Below are 17,357 nucleotides of genomic sequence, written 5' to 3'. Positions count from 1 at the left end.
AGACCCTGTCAGTCATGTGAGGCTAAGTTCACTATGCCAGGAACTTGAAGAAAAAGCTATGGGAAAACAGTGTCAATCTGTTTTGTTTGCTCAGGTCAAAGAGCTGGATGGTTCTCTGGTTCTTCGTGATCTGGACATCAGAGGGACCTGTGTGATGCAGGACTCTAGACAAATAGCACCAAGAAGCAAACTAATAGCTGGGCAGTGGTGGCACATGCCTTTAATACCAGCACTTGGGAGACGGAGACAGTCAGATCTCTGAGCTTGAGGCCAGTCTTGTCTATACAACGAGTTCCAAGGCAGCCAGGGCTACATAGAGAAACCCTGCATCAAAAATAATAATGAAATAATAACAAAAACAACAAAACACAAACTAACTGGTGACAAGGACTAACTGCTGACTAGACCAAAGACAAATGAAGACCAAAGACAAGGCTCCACCGAGATCCTTGGGGAAACTGAGAACACAGTGGGAGAAAGAGATCAGACTGGATGAAAACATGTGTACATTGTTAGCTCCTCCCTCCTCCCTGCACCGCCCCTCCACTCCTATTCCTCCCTTTCCCACTCCTCTTTTCTTTGGAGACATAGTATTGTTATGTAGCTCAGGCTAGCCTCAAACTTGCAATCCTCCTGCCTCAGCCCTCTAAGCGCTGTGATTACAGGACTGAGCCACCTTGCCCGGCATATATTAGCTATTTTAAGAATAGGGAAAGGGGTCTTATTGGTAGAGACAACTAAAAGTTTATCAGACTCCTCTGTCACTTACCCAGAATCCTATGAGTAGGTAAATCTGTGTGACTGAAATCCTGCCATTGAACTTGCAAAAAGACTGGGTCTACTCACGGGAGTTCAGAAATAAAAACATTTCCATGGGGCCTACCACTTCCCTGTCCCCCTTTCTCTTTCTAAGACCTTTGAGAAGGAAAAGCAAAGTGACTGAGACTCTGTGGAGAAACTGCTGCCTGTGCTGTAGGCCCTCATTAAGTTATGACCTGAGGAAGAATACACATTCGCTGTGTTAAGATCAAACTCTTCCGCATTCTAGCCATAAAATAGTTCCAAAAACCTAAGAACTGCACACTCAAGATTATTATAACAATGGCCCCTGTCCTGCTTGGGTTTTTGTTTGTTTGTTTTTGTCTTTGTCAACTTTGACATACGCTTGAGTCATCCAGGAAGAAAAAACGTCAATTGAGAAAATGCCTCCATTAGATTGCCAACATGGACTGCATCGGAATGTCACTATTGACCATCACAGCCCTCAACGTGGCCTCTTGACAGACCACTCACTTTATTAGTATGTGGCTCCCGCTTTGTCTTTTCTAATTTTCACATGAAGCCTTCTTTATCAGGTATGAGGATAATGATGCCAGCTTCTTTTCTGTTTCTGTACCATTAATAAATCGCCTTCCAGCTCTAGACCTTCAGCCTCTGGGTGTCCTTACCTGTGAGGTATGTTTCTTGGTGACAACAGATAATCAAATCTAATTTTCCTGGTGTGTATTTGGGAGGGGGGTGATTTTGCTTCTTTTTGTTATTTTCAGACCGAATCTCAGGAAGCCAAGGTTACCCCAGGGCAACCTTGAACCTTGGTCCTCCCTTCCTCTGCTTCCCATATACTAGGATAACAGCCTACAGCACTGTGCCTGTTTGAATCTAATTTCTTAAATCTTCTCAGTTGGTCTGAACATTTTAATTGATGAACTGAGGTCATTTACATTATGTATTATGAAGAGATGTTTACCAATTCCTGTAAATTTTTCTATGGCTGTTTTCTAGTTGAATGAATTGTTGTATTCTTTCTCCTCTACAAACTAGTATTGATATTTGTTTTATCTGTGCTCTCAAGATTTGGCGGGGGGGGGGGGCCTGAGATAGGATTTCTTTATGTATCAGCTCTGGTTGGCCTAGAAGTCACTCTGTAGACCAGGCTGGCCTCGGAGATCTGCCCACCTCTACCTCCCAAATCCAAGGATTAAAGTAGCATGTTCCACCACTGCCTATATAATTTCCAAATATTCTAATTGTAGGCTGTTGCTTAACAGGTTTTAATTGCTGAGTATACTTCCATCCTTGTGAACCAGTGATGGGCTCTTTCTTGACCTAGCACCCAAGTGCTAGGATTAGAGGCCTGAGCCTCCGTTGATCCCTGATCTGATTCTTTTTCTCTTGTGCTCTTGTGGCTAAGACAGGTTTTCCTCTTTCTTTGCATATGACATGCTTATAAGTATCATCTGTAGTACTGGCCTGTCTGTCATGAACCACCACAGTTTGTGCTTTCCCGACATTGATTTCAGCATCAGTTTTAAAAACTTTCCTGGACATAGCAATGTCGGTTAGAGGTTGCTTGCCTTTAGGGCTTGAAATACATCATCCCATGCTTTTCCAGCTAGAGTTGCTGACAAGAGATCTAGTGTTTACGTTTAGGCCTTTGTAGGTGAGTTGGTATTTTCCTCTTAGAAGTTGTAATTGCTATTTCTTGGCCTTGTATTTCTGACATCCTACAATGCCAGGCAGAAGTTCTTTTGTGGTCGTGTCTATTTGGATTTTTGAACCTATCTTGACTTCAGATATCTATTTCTTTGTAGATCTTGGGGGTGGATTTTCCACTATGATTTCACTGAGTGGATTATTCCCTTAGTTTTTATCTCAGCACCTTCCTCTTAATTCTGGCCTTTTGATAGCATCCCAGAGTTCTTGGCTGCTGTGGTGGTGGTCATGCTCATTCACTTTTTCTTTCCTTATTGATCTTAAGTATAGGATTTTTCCAACCCTTGTCCTCCATTTCCAATGCTCTTTTCCTGCCTCATCACATCTGTTGGCAATCCTTTCTATGGTATTTTTATTTGAATCACCGATTGATTGGTGTCTAACTTTGTTTGCTTGATTAATTTCTCTTCATCCATTTTGCTGATTTTCTTGGCCAACTTCTTGGGTTTTTTTTTTTTTTTTCTCCTCTACTTGTCCTTTCCAAAGACTCCATCTGCTTGTTTCTGTACTCCTTCAGGTAGTGCATTATTTGCTAGGACACTTTTGAAAGTCTAGCCAGGCCTTTTACCTATTTCTCTGTTTTCTGAGTCACCAGCAGAAGAATTACAACTTGTGGAGTCATTGTGCCAGGCTTTATCTTATTTCTTCTCTTTCTGTGGCAACATTTGCATATCTATTGTTTTGATATCTCTTCTAATTTTATTTGGGGATCTTCATATGGAACAACTGATTTTTTTTTTTTTTTTAGGTTACCTTGGCATCTGTGAAGATGATACATGTCATTATAACTCATTCCCTCCCCTCACTGGCCTAATCTGTGCCCTCCCTCCCTAATTCAGCAGCCAACTTTCAAGGGCTAGAATGCCCATGACACTTTTAGGAAGTCTTCTGTTTTCCACTAGGAAAGCCCTGCAAGCTGAACAGTAGTGGTTTCTATCTCATGGGACACCCATCCTTTGTCATCCATCCCTTTCTTTGTACTTTTTAGATCTCCTGTCACCACCTCCATGGATTTTTGGAGTTCCTCCTCTCATTTTGTTCTGATCCTTCTTCTTCATGATGTCACACTGCCGCAGCTTCTAGTCCACCATCTCACTGGGAAGTCGTGACTTACTCTAGTATGTTAGAAATCTGAAGCTACATGACTCAACCAATCTAGTCTTCAAGTTTTGAAAAGCAGGAAACTGGCCTATCCACAAATAAATAAATGTAGACTTAAACAATTAGTTTTATGAACTTGGGCATAGTGGCTTGTACCTATAACCCTAACCCCTTTGGGAGCAGATGCATGACTGCAAATTACAGGCTGACCTAGGCTGCTTATCAAGACCATGTCTCAACTAGTCAGCTATACATACAGGAGTAGTTTGATATATGCATAGACCAGCATATCTCTCAACTCTCATTAGGGAAGCTTCTCATTGCTGTAGATGAGAATTAGCACAAAGACCCTCAACTGGTCCACAACATACAGAGAATAAAAGATTGTGGAGTGCTCAGCCCTACATAGGACATACTTATCACACCCTTCTACACAGAACCTTCTTGGAAAAGAGTGTAGAAAGATTAAAAGAGCCACAGGTGGTGGAAAGCAGCAAACAAAGCCTCTTCCAGACACAACAGAGCAGGTGCATATGTGAACTCCCTGTGGTTGTGACAGCATGCACAAGCTCATGTTAGACAAAACCCCAGCGTGAGAGAGAGAAAAGGGGGGGGGAGGGATGAAATCCTACCACTAGCTGAGAGGCCATTGGCATTTGGTAGCTACTGGGAAAGAGAGAGAGTCAGTTTTGGAAATGAGGTGACTTCTGGCAGGGTAACTACACTCAGAGACAGGTCTTGCTCCAAAGACTAGTTGAAAAATATGAATTGAACTTGATAGGATTATAAAAGAAAAAAGGAAGGAAACTCAAAGCTGGGTGGGGAGGGAGGGGAGGATGGATATGGGAAGAGTTGGGTTTTGGAGGGTGAATATGATAAAAATATATTGTATGAAATTCTTAAAGAGTTAATAAAATATGTGTTTATTGTAAAAGAACACTCAATATTATGAAAGTCATATCCAAAGTAACCTTTAAAAGGAAAACCTTGTGAGTTGAAAAATAAAAGAATAGGAAGAGATATAAAAGTTTAATATCTCTTTGTCTAAAGTGCTTAGGACCAGAAATGTTTCCAATTTGGAACTTTTTAAATAAAATCAATTAATTAATTAACTTAATTATTTTATATGTATAGGTGTTTTGCCTGCTTGTATGTCTGGCATGACGTGCATACATGGTGTCTGTGGAGGCCAGAAGAGGAAATTGTGTCCTCTAGAACCATAGTCCCTGATGATTGTGAGTTACCATGAGCTGGGAATCAGAATCAAAACCAGGTCCTCTGAAAGAGCAGCCAGTGCTCTTCAGCCATCTCTCCAGCCATAATGAGAATTTCTTTTATCAATCCTGGACTATTTGTGTATGCACAACGAGAAAGCTTGAGAATGAATAACAAGTTTATCTACAGAGCAGCAGGCTATTTGCTTGTTTGCTTTATTTTATCTTGCAGTGCTGGGGACTTCAAGCAGGGCCTTGCACAGGTTAAGCAACACTCAACCACTGAGCTATACCCCTAGGTCTTTTTCTTAACTTTTTGAGACACTAAGTCTCACTGCGGTCTCACTAAGATGCACAGGCTGTCTGAACTGGCTCTGTAGCCAAGGCTGAATCCTCCTGGCTCAGCCTCGTTGGTAGCTGGGACCACAGATTTGTTCCACCAGGACAGGCGGTCTGCAGGTAATTTTCATACATGTTTTGACTGTGCCTTTGTCTTGGCTATAGCCTGTCACTTGAGATCGAGTGTGAGATTTCCCCTTTGCAGCATCACAACAGTATTCAAAAGGTTTAGGATTTCAGAGCTTTTCAGATTTTGGATTTTCAATGTATGCATACAGTGTGATGGAAGATGTCTGGCTGTATGCTGTGAGTATATGTTTCTCTTATTGGTTGATGCATAAATGCTGATTGACCAGTAGCCAGGCAGGAAGTATAGGCAGGGCTATCAGACTAGGAGAATGCTGGAAGAGATGACAGAGAGAGAGTCTTGAGGGAGAGGCTGTGTAGCTACCGGGATGATATGATGCCAGGCATTCTCCGGTAAACCAAGACCAGGTGGAAATGCTTAGATTAATAGAAATGGGTTAGTAATTAAGAGAGAGCTAGCCAGTAAGAAGCCTAGGCCATCAGCCAAACAGCTTATAATTAATATAAGCCTCTGCGTATTTATTTGGGAATGAAGGGTGACGGGACCCACAGAAACATCTGTCTTCAACAGTATGTAAATGAAAATATGAGCAAGACCGGAATATGGGACATACTTTCTGTTTTCTGTATTTTCCTAAATTGAACACACAAGCAAAAAATTATACACACACACATATATATTCATGTTCATCCCCAGCATGACACATACATGTCCTCTCTCTCCTCCTCTACTCTCCCCTCCTCCTCCTCTCTCTCTGTCTGTCCCTCTCTCTTTACACACACACATACAAACACACACACATAAACACACACACACACACACACACACACACACTCATAGTCATGTATCTTTTAGGGCCCCAAATACTGAAATAGAACTCCTGTTTGGCCAACCCTTTACCTGTCCCCAATATTTCCCCTCTCATTGCCAAAGAAGCCTGGGGCCCCCAATTTGGGCTGAGGCATGAGGTGGGGAGACCCTGGAGCAGGGACCCATCTACTCACTTGCTGATGCAATCGTCCTTTTTGTCATAGGCATGGATGACACCCAGACCCTGCATGGACGAGGTGATATGAGAGAACCAAGGCGAGCGGCTGATGTTCTCCACCTGCTTAAGCTCCTGGACTCCCCGGTGGAAAATGCTGCAGGGGGAATGAAAGGGTCTCAGAGAACGCCCCCTCAGCACAGGCAATCCAACCATGCCTTCCATGTGACAGCTAAGTCTGGTTGTATGAAGCATGTGCTGCTGAGAAGTTTGAGCACACCATTGCTTCATTTGCCTTCAGACCCAAGTGCTTCCTGTAGCAAGAATGACATGCAGTACAGCATGCAGTTCTATCCTTCGAAGGCCCAAGGGTTTCACACTGTGCAGCCCCTGAACACAAGTCAACCTATTTTTGATGTCCAATCAGAGAAAGGAGGATCTGAGCTGGTTGCCGGTGAGTGTCCTTCCAAAGGATTTTGTGCAAATATGGTGATAGCCTCAGGACCTAAGTTCAGAGTACTGAGTCCTGCACTTACAGTGGAAGTCCCAAGAGCTCTGATGATGGGAGAGCTATGTCCCTGAGCATGAAAGTTTGCTGGCTCTGAAGCAATCAAGCCAACCTCCAGACTCTCAGCTAAAAAGAACTCACGGAGTAAGGGAAGCTCAGAGCTCAGCGAATTCATTGTAAACATACGTATAATTAGGTCAGGGCCCCCTTTGGTCTCTCCTGTGCTTATAGCAAAGACGAGGGTAGGCCGGGAAGATTTCTTTCAGGCTTTTACTTAGTCGATCAACAGCGATAGAGTAGACAGCAACAAATGGCCAACAAAGTCAACAGAAATGAGTAGAAGCTCAAGAGACCCACTCACTAATGATGAGCATCACCTTTGTGATGGACTTTCAGAAAACAGTTTTTACTTGTTATCACAATAAACTCCTGAATTTGGAACTGTGTCCTTTTCTCGGTGATACCAAGGGTACTGCAGTGAGAGCCTGGCCCTGCTGAATCCCGGGGCACTAGTCTCAGTTCCCAGGATCACACCTGCTCCCAGCGGGTGTCCATGCCAGTCTCCAGCCACAGTACATCCCTCACACATTTGCCATTGCCACTGCTCTGACTTGATGCATGAGTCTGAACCCAAAAGCAAATTGCACTTGCGATTGCAACTGTTTCTTCTCGCACCTCAGTCCCCCACCTTTGGCTGTCCCAATCTCTCGGACACCCCAAAGTCTCCCACTTGTAAAACCCTGATGACACTGCCTTGTGAATGTCCCTCAAACCCATCCTTTTCTTGTCCTCACCAGTCTTTACCCAAATAAGTCTCTCAAGTTTGCTTACCATTCTATTCTGTTTTCAATGGGCGTGGACTTTATCACCTCATCTCACTTGCTCTTCTGACACAGACAAGGCACACATTTTAACGCCTAAGAACTTCGCTCAAGATGGAACAGGTTTTTTTTGCAGTATTTCAAAGTTCTCCAGCTAGCTTCACAGCAAAGCCAGATTCCTGGTACAGACCTTTCTGACTTAGAGCTCTCTCTGTTCCCACTCATTACTCCCTAACCACCCCAACTGCAGGACAAGGGAACTCTGTTCCCTGGAAGCTGGAAGTTGCTGCTTCCAGTTCCCCTCCAGACCGGTGTGTACACCCTTGGGAGCTGTCTCCATCCCTCCCCACACCTCTCTGTACATAGCAGTCTTTAGCTGCAATGGAAGCTGTTTCTCAAAAGTCAGAGTGACTGCAGATGGCATCCTGCAGAGCCCAGTGGTTTTCAGAATGAATCAGCAGACAAATGGCAACCATGCTCACTTGTTTCCTGGCCTGGGGCCAGAGACTTAACCTCCAAATAACTTACCCGTTTCCCAGCATTGCTCTGGGGCCAAAAAGCCAAATGTACCTAAGGAACTCTCACAGTACCTGGAGTTTAACAAGTGTCAAAAATCTAGGATTCTCCCATCAGAAAAAAAAAAAAAAAAAAAAAAAAAAAAACAGGCTCTCAGCACAGCCTGCCTCCCAGCTGTTGCACACATTCATCCACATTCTCTCCTCACCCCACTCCACGTGTGTGGGACAGAGTGCCCCCCCCACACACACCTTTTACATTGTGTATAGTCCTACCGTAAAAGAATGAGGAAGATTACCGCCAGGCCAGCCAGAACAAGAAGGACAACAGGAAACACAGCGGCCATAATCACCAGAATGAACACAACCATGAAGAACTGCTGTAGAAAGTTCTCGGCATGAAATGGCAGCCTCACGTCCAGCTCGTCCATGTCTTTAGAAAAGCGGTTCATCAGTCGGCCTGTGGGGGTTGTGTCAAAAAAGCTCATTGGGCTCCTGACGATCTGAGGAGAAAAGCAGAGCGACCTGAGTCCGGGGTGCACAGTGGACATCTGTCAGGGTGTAGGTAAGCGTGGGGGGCTGGGCAGGCCTTTCCCCAAAGCACAGGCCAGGAGCTCCGGTAATCTTTGGAAAATGAGGGTGGTGCTCCCATTCTTAGGCCACCGCCAGGAGTGAACCTGGGAGAGAGCCTGCCTGTGTTTGGGGCTTCCTCTCCAAACATCAAGTGCTTCATGGGTCAGGGAGGTGGGTACTCTCTGAGAAGGGAGGGATTTTGAACTCCAGGTGAATCAAAGGTCAAGTCTACTTGTCTGTCTACGCTGCCAAGTGTGGAGCATACCTGTGTGTTCTGGAAAGGGCCCTCACAACCAACTGCCGTTGCTGCCTGCTACAGCAATGGGAAGCAGAGCCCATCTCCAGGTCCTCTCTAGCTGGAACTCTGAGAAACGAGATATACATCTTCCCCCACTGTCTTTCCAGCCTCTAGAGTCCATGGTGTATATATCCCTATTGCTCTCTGAAACTGGCCTTCCTATATGGTACTCAAACAAGTGGCAGACACCTTGAAAACTAGATGGCAGACTCCAGGAGAGCTGTCCCATCCCCAGAGCCCAACAAGATGTTTGGCACATTGAAAGGTCTGCTTCACCCTGTGAACTGAGCAATCAGGTGGGCCTGCAGCCCACTGTGGCACTACCTTGTTAAACACTCTGTTGTGGAGTGAAGAGGATGCCATCAGTGTAGTGTTGGTGAAGGTGAATCCTTTGATAATGCCAAATGCCAGCACGGACACCATGCTTGCTATGTACACCATCTGGTACATATGGTGTTCTGTGTCCTGCAGGGTCTGATCAACATCGCAGACTGTCTTATTGCTCTGGGGTGCACAGATGACCTGTAGCACAACAGAAAAGAAATATCAAGACTGGGTATGCTACTGGAAGAAGGGAGCTATTTCAGATAATCTTTCTAGAGAGAAGAAACTAAAAAGAAGTACATGGCTGTTAAAAATGAGCCAGGTGGGATGGGAGAGATAGCTCAGTGAGTAAAGTATTGATATACAAGCGTGAAGACCTGTGTTCAGATCCCTAACATGTACCAGGATTTGGGGGAAGATGAGGAGATCACTGAGGCTCACTGGCTAGCCACCCTCAGCAAAACAGTGAGCTCCAGATTCAGTGAGAAACCCGGCCTCAAAAATTAAGGTAGAAAGTGATAAGGGAAGATACTCAAGGTCAATCTCCAGCCTCCACACACTCACACATGGATGAGTGGCTGCTTAGGCACATACAAACAAACACATTTTAGAAGAATAAAATTTAAATTCAAATCCAGAATGAGTCATATAGGTAACATCAAGCCAGGTCCCTCAGGGGCCATCTGAGATTTTCAGGCCTCTTCCACAAGGGGCACCTGATGGTGGGGAAAACAGCAGATAAACAGGTGTAGGACAGCTGTCACAGAAGCCACCTGTGCCTCAGGAGACCTCCAGTGATGGTAGGCCAAGAAGATCCAGAAGCAAACAGGATCTCTGGATTCTGATCAGCTGCCCTGGCTCCCCTTAGGCAACCCAGACATTATAGACAGCCAGGGACCATCCTCCCACAGCCCCAGCTGCCCAGCAGCAGCTACTGTCTAATGAGAATCAGGGGTCTCGGTGGAGGGTGGTCCCGTTCCTTAATCCTCTCCCCGGCTTGTCTCCAAGGGTCAACAGTGAGGGTGCTGCTGCCCTGCTCTGGAGGCCCTGGCAAGAAAGATGGAGCCTAGCAAACCCAAGGGGGCTCTCAGAGGGTCCCAACATACAGTAGCTCCACCCCTCCCAGCCAGGGAACATAACTTCCCCAGCATTTCTGAAGAGAGGCCATTGCCTGTTGTTGAGAAATTGACAGTTTCATTTTTCTCTAGGCTGTGTGCTAAAAGTCAAGGATGCCTTTGGGGAGCAAACAAACATGTCTCTTCTAAATGCCATTCTGCTGATTACAGTAATGGGGGAAATGTAAACCAGAGGTGGCTGATGGATGAGCATCTGCTGAGGAAAAAGCATCCCTGGGGGTTAGTTGATGAAAGGCTCAGCTTGCAGAGGAGGCTTTGCCATGCTGTAGGTTGTACCCACAGCATTGGGGATCAGGAATAAACACAGGGGCATGCCTGCCACTGTTGCTGCATGCTCAGAGGCCTAACGAAGAAGCCCTGAGCCTAGGGGACAGCTCCACCTGACCCTACATCTGAGGAGTGGACAGAATCTTCATGAGTGGGGACTTGGAAGAACACATGTATTTCAAGATGGCTCTTGCTTTATTTGCACAGAGCAGGCTTCTCCCTGTCTTATGCTTGTAGGAACAGCCCCAGGAAGCTGTGTCAAACAGCCTCTCCCCTCCCCCATACCCATGCATCCTTATTTGATGCCATAGCAACAAGTTGGTACCACAGTGCAATCTTGGAAAATGAGCAGGTACCCCCACCATATTCCCTGGAGCTCCAGGTAAAGCTTTGAGACCAATGGCCAACAACTGGGGAACTATTCCAGCAAGCTGGAGGAAGAGGCATGTATTGGTGGAGCTGCCAAGGAAGGGCCCTGGCCATGATGGAAACGTTGGGAAAAATGGAAGGCCCTGGTGGTCTTGGAGCACTTACAAAGGCTGCATCCGTTTTAGGTCCTCTTCCTGCTAAGGCACCTTTGCAGAGCACTAAGCGATGTCTATGACAAGATGCACTTCTCCTTCAGAGTCAGGGATGCATCAGTCTTTGCTCATCTTCCCGGGCCCCTCCCCGTCCCTCCTTAGAGGAGACCTCAGTGGTCTCAGTGGTACTACCCTACCGGAGCAAGTGCAACTCTGCGCATTGAAACCATCATTTTTTCAGCAAACCCTTTTAAATCTGATGTTGTACACGGAAACTTCCAGGTAGGTGCCTTGCTTGTTTTAAAAGCAGAAAAGGATCTCAAGAATTTGAATTGCAAGGCCCAAAAGGGGCAAGGGCACAAAGGGAACACACCAGGTGTCACTATTGGCAAGCGTTTCCTTCCATTGTCAAGGGAAACTCACCTGGGATCCCCTGTCTAACCAGAGGCCCAGCCACCAAGTGCTGAAAGCAGAGCTGCCCATCATGAGGAAGAAGAGACACAGCACCAGGAAGGAGACCAGGTACCCTGCCAGGGGAGCAAGGGGAGAAGATGTGAGGCCAGGGCCAGATCCCCTACCCCGAGCCTCACCCCTGGGATTTGGGGAGGCCAGGGCTGCAAAAAAAAAAAAAAAAAAAAAAAAAAAGATCCCCCATCTGGAGGGTCCATGTGCTAGGCTGACTCAAGATGTCTTCATGTTGGGCCCCTGTGCCTCAATAAGGACATTTGTTCCATTTGGTTGGAAACAGAACCAAACTGTCAACATGTTAGGAAAACCTTCAGTGTCCAGTTTGTTCGTTTGAGATAGGCCCTTGTTATACAGCCCAGGATAACTTCAAACAATACAGCTAAGGCTGCCTTTACAATTGTGATCCTCCTGCCTCAGTTTCCCCCAAGACTGAGATTACAGGTATGTGTGACCATGTCTATTTAATGTTCCATTTAACACAGGTAAGTCAGTACTCATTAAAAGCAAGTCAAGAGTCCAGTTGGGGGTGGGGGAGAGTCTGTCTGATGTTCTAGGCCCAGGAATGCTTGGTTGGGTAGATTGGAAGTGTGAGGCCAGTCTGGGCTACACATGCACTCTGTCTCTAATATCCAAATCCCCAGTCTTTTGGAAGAGACTTACACATGCAGATAGTCTCTTGTGTGATTGTGGCTGTGTTCAGCAATCCAGCATGTGTGTGTGTGTGTGTGTGTGTGCGCGCGCGCGTGTGTCTGTATCTGTGTGTGTGTCTGTGTGTGTAAGAACCACCGACAGCTTCTGGCTGCTGCCCACTCAGCTCCAATAAAACAGAACCTGGCAGCTTTAATGGAAATAAAAAATGACTCCATTTAAAGGGTTGTATTATCAGGCTTTAGGTTTTAGGTGGGGAAAATAAAAGCACTGATAAGCAGAGCTAGCATAAGCATAAAAAGAGTAATTGCTGAAGGAATCATAAAAACATGAACCCAACAGTTTAAAAACAGATTTTTAAAATGCAAATTAAGTCAAGAAACCTGATGTTTTATACCAAACCTCCAGAAGCCTTAATATAGCTGTGGTATGTTTTGCAGGTCACGATTCCTTCTCGAGGAGACTCCATCTGGACAAGCTGGTGCTCAGGAGCTATGGCGACAAACACAATGCTGATGGAGGATGTCCTTCTATAGATATGTTTCTCTTATTGGCTGATGAATAAAACACTGTCTGGCCAATGAGGCGGGAAGATAGGTGGGACTAGGACAAGGAGAATTCTGGGAAAGGGAGGCAGAGAAAACCCACCAGAAAGAGTCTCCATGTAGGCCACTAAGGGAGTAACAGGTCTGGACCATGTGGAAATACTTAGATTAATAGAAATGTGTTAATAATTAAGACAGAGTTAGCCAATAAGAAGCCCTAGTTATCGGCCAACGGTTTATAATTAATGTAGCATCTCTGTGTATTCATTTGGAGCAAGGCAGCCATGGAAGCTGGCGGGAAAGAAAATCCACAACACAAGGCCATGAGCCTCATGGCCAGAGTGGGCACACAGTGAGGCCAGCGGCCCCCTTCCACCACCCCCCCTCCACTGCTAAGGGCACTTGTCTTGTTTTCCACGTGCTTTCAAATTCCTAATACACATTTGCTCATTTTAGATTACTTGATCCTCTTCACAGCCCTGTGAGGTAAGTGACTTGGAATCTTTTGAGGACTCTATAGTGTTCATTACGTGCTTAACCTGGGAGAACAGGGCTGTGCTGGCTCCCAGAACTGAACCTCAAGCAGAAGACGCAAATGAGTGTACAATTAGTCTGTATCCATTGAGAACTCCCAAGCTCAGTTGGCTGTGTGTATTGCTGTGACAGGACAGGTGGATGTGGTGGTGGAATTTATACATGGTCTCTTTGTCCGTGGTGCCCAATGGACAAAGCCCCCCCCCACACACACACACCATTCTCTGTCTGAGAGCCTGCAAACTTCTTTAGAATGTTCCACTCCATTCTTAGGCTGCAAAATGAGGGAAAGGCAGTGTATGAGGGCAACCCAAGGCACAAATGTCCCTTCAGCCTGACGGCCCATCCAGGGCCTTCCCTGAGCTTTAGAAAATACTTCAGCCTTCAGTGTGTGCCCTGCCCTTCTAGCACCATGTACTCTGAATCTCAGTGGCTAACCTTGGGAGACGGGGTCTCGTCTCCAATGATGTTTCACATTCTACTTTCTTGTCCAGAGAAGGGTGGGTAGTGAGCACATAAGGAAGAGGGGTCTCCATCCCCCACAAGATATCACGGGAGCAGCCTGGAGTTTCCCCCAAAGCATGGGAGAGGTATCTTTGGTGTTTCCCTTTGGTCCAGGAAGACTTACAGTCCATAAAAATGAGCTGTCTTCCCACATATGTGTGCATATGTCACAAGCAGCATTAACAGTGCCATATTCCAGCAACTAAAGGCTTTTTTTTCCCCTACATTTTAACATTCTGAAATCCAGATGTGCCTCCATTTTTGATAGATGCTACCATTCCACTGGCAGTGTTTTGTTTTGTGTTGTTCCCTTCTACGTGGATTATAAAAGGATGGTGTGCTACAAAGATGAATGGCATCTGCAGTGCGTTGCCCTGTAGTCTTGGCTGCTGATTGTTTACTTATTTTGCTTCAGAAACAGTATATGCTATAGTCACCCAGGCAAACCTCAAACTCAGGATCTTCTTGACTTGGCCTCCCTCATTCTAGAATTAGAGGCCTGTGTCATCATGTGTGTGTGGTGTGATGTGATCAGCGAGGATCATGGCTCTAGCAGAAAGCTACCCCACTGTGGGCACTTTGAAGACTTGTGACCCCTGTCTCTAAACAATCTGAGGCACAGACTCTGTGCCCTGGGGATAAGGGATAGGTAGCAACAGTCTAAGGAAAAGAGGTAGCCTCAACAGCTGGCCTTGGCCAGTCTCATCTCTACTTCCTCTTCCCTGGAATTTTCTCATACCCTTGCTCTCAAGCCCCACCCCCATACTCCCATCGTCTCTCCCCATTACCCCTAGGAAGAAAAATCCTACATGTTCCTGAAGGACCAGTGCAGACTGACCCCTCTGGGGGCCTCTCATAGCCTAGCTGTTCCCCCATGCCAGCTCCCCATTACCTTTACCCCAGTTTGCCACAGCCGCCATTTGCCTGTGACCTGTACCAGGCTGTAGAATCAACTGTGAACACCACCTTCTTCCCTGTTTCAGGACTCGGCACTCAGTGCAATGTCTAGAACCTATTTGTTGAATGGATGTGTAACCTGATCCAGCCTCCATCCCCATGGAAATCCATCCAGACTCAACTTCTGAAGGTCATTACGGTTCAGGCAATTTGCTAATCACAGTTTCTCATTTAAACTTTACAAGACTCTTCAAAGTTGATTCTATTATTTCCCTGCTTTGTAGATTAAGAAGCTAAGGCTGGGAGTGTCCAGTTTCATGACCTGAACAAGGATGACACCAAGGGATAGGCTATCAAGGAAGGGGAAGCTCAACCCTACACAAAGAATAGGCAACTAGGAGTGTCGAGTGCAGGAGAAATTGTCTTCCCCAGGCAAGAGCACAGCAACTGGTTAACCAGAGGGCCAGACCTGAAAACATGTACATACAAGTAACAGCACATGGATTGAACAGATTGGATTTTTACATTTAGGGATACGCACAAGTAAAGAAAAAGAAGCCACAAACTTGAAAGAGAACAAGGAGGTGGGGCACGTGAGAGGTTTAGGGGAGGAAAGGTAAGTGGGAAGCGATGTAACTGTGTTATAATCTCTAAAAAAAAATAATTAATTAAAAGTGTCAAATTTCTTGTTCATGGCGGCCAGGAAACAAAGAAAAAAAAAAAGAGTGGAGGAGGGAGGAAGGGAGGGAAGAAAGGAAAGAAGGGGGAGGGAGGGAAGGAAGGGGAGGGAAGGAAGGAAGCAAGCAAGCAAGGAAGGAAGGAAGCACCAATGGGCATGTCCTCTGTTCCCCTTTATTCCATCTGGGTTCCCAATCTAGGTGATGCTGCTGCCCTCATTTAGGGTAGGTTTTCCTCATAGGCTACTGTCTCCCAGAATGTCTTCAGAAAGAACCCAGTAATGGTCTTTACTAATCTTCAAGAAGCTTCACAGCCCAATTAAAATGACAGTCAACATTACCAAGAACAGTCTCACACTCCAACATACCACAACCCTAGCTTTCCAGAGTAATAGCCAGTGTGTTTCTGCTCTTCTCTCCTGGTACTGGATGCCCAGCATGCAAACCAGGGTACACAACCAAGGGAGAGGATGCTAAATACCTTTTATATCTACAAATTCTTCCATTTCAGGTTCTTTTCCTTCATCTTTCTCATCGCCTGGAGCCAAGACTAGGATGAGAAATTGTATAATAAGTCCATGAAAAGGTTCTCGTCCACTAGGGACCCAGGGACAGTGAGGGAGGGGCACGGTCAGTCTGACTATACCATCATCTTCATCTCTCTGAGCTGGACTCTCCTTCAAGGCCTCCACCATGGCTGCATTGTAAATGTGCTCTGGATCCTGGAGATAAAACAGAATTACCTCTGAAAGTGCAATGGCAGACTTCTCCCAGGCGGGAAGTCATGAGGAAAGGCTCTTAGTCCCACTCATGGGTGGGCACGCAGTTACCTTGAATTGCAATCCTCGGAGGTTGTGAATCAGCTTTGCATAGCGCCCCCTCTCTTCCATCAACTCCTTGTGGGTGCCCTTTTCACAAATCTCTCCATCTTCTAACAAAATGACCTCATCACAAGACTCCAGGAACTGCAGAAACAGTACAGTGATCCACAATGGCACTGCCTCGGTAAGAGCAGAAAGACCGCATGCCAAACATACGTCCAGCTCTCCCAGGTACATTGAGTTAATGGAGTTTTCAATCCCAGCATTATTGGCATTAGAGGGCAAATAATTCCTTGTCTGTGGGGGCTGTCCTGTGCATTGTAGGCTTTTTCAGTCTCTTTGGTCTTTACCCACCAGGAGAAGGCCTTCCCCTAGTGTGACAAGCAAATGTCTTTGAGCATTTCCAAATGCCCCAGGGGATCCCAGTTAAGAACCACTGAGCTAGCCCAATCTCTTGAGTACAGAAGCTGGACTCTGGCTGCCACAATGAAGCAATTGAACCTTCCTTTCCTTCTTCTCTCTGAATGAGTTACCCTACTAAGAAATCTGATTGACCATTTAGAGGCCATGGTTTGGTAAAGATAGAAAATGTGATCTCAGCTTTGCCAGAAGCCCCACCCCACTGAGCCCAGGGGATAGAAACCACACCACAGGCCACATGCACTCCCACCAGCTTTCACATTACAATAACTGTATGTACAATATTCTGCTTTCCATTTTACCCAAAACATTTCTGCTTTTCTGATTCTGGGACCCATGTCAGTCCTGTGATTAAAGATTTCTGCTAAGAGGGACCCTCTTTTATTTTTGAAGAAGAAAGAGCACTTCCCAATTGGACCCACCCATCAAAGGGCAGAAAGCCCCATCCTAGAGGCAGGCAAGATGCTGCAAGCCTGGGAACAGTTCCACCTGAAGAAGCCAGGGCCAAAGTTCCTGCTTTGCCCTTGCACACTATTCCAAAGCCCACTTGGCTGCATTTGATTCAGATCCTGGAAGCAGGACGGTTGTACTACTGATGGGGTATGTGGTGCCCAAATGATTCAGCCAGAGTGGTTCTAACAGCTTGGGTACTTCTAGCCT

The 17,357-nt window shown here is 45.9% G+C and overlaps 1 protein-coding gene across 1 annotated transcript in view; it reads right to left on the bottom strand.

Moving 5' to 3' along the window:
- Positions 1 to 17,357, bottom strand: part of LOC127227076 (ATP-binding cassette sub-family C member 12-like) — a gene marked incomplete at its 5' end in the record, with an annotated part of 43,332 nt that overhangs the window by 13,385 nt on the left and 12,590 nt on the right. The window contains 8 exon segments of the mRNA XM_051191333.1: positions 6,240 to 6,377; positions 8,341 to 8,567; positions 9,260 to 9,457; positions 11,607 to 11,710; positions 12,702 to 12,791; positions 15,938 to 16,006; positions 16,103 to 16,178; positions 16,287 to 16,421. Of these exon segments, the coding sequence (XP_051047290.1) occupies positions 6,240 to 6,377; positions 8,341 to 8,567; positions 9,260 to 9,457; positions 11,607 to 11,710; positions 12,702 to 12,791; positions 15,938 to 16,006; positions 16,103 to 16,178; positions 16,287 to 16,421 (1,037 nt within the window).

The sequence above is a fragment of the Phodopus roborovskii genome, unplaced genomic scaffold, assembly GCF_943737965.1.
Source record: "Phodopus roborovskii unplaced genomic scaffold, PHOROB, whole genome shotgun sequence".
Lineage (NCBI taxonomy): Eukaryota > Metazoa > Chordata > Mammalia > Rodentia > Cricetidae > Phodopus > Phodopus roborovskii.
Note: the sequence above shows the minus strand (reverse complement) of the source record. Positions and strands in the feature narration are given on the sequence as shown.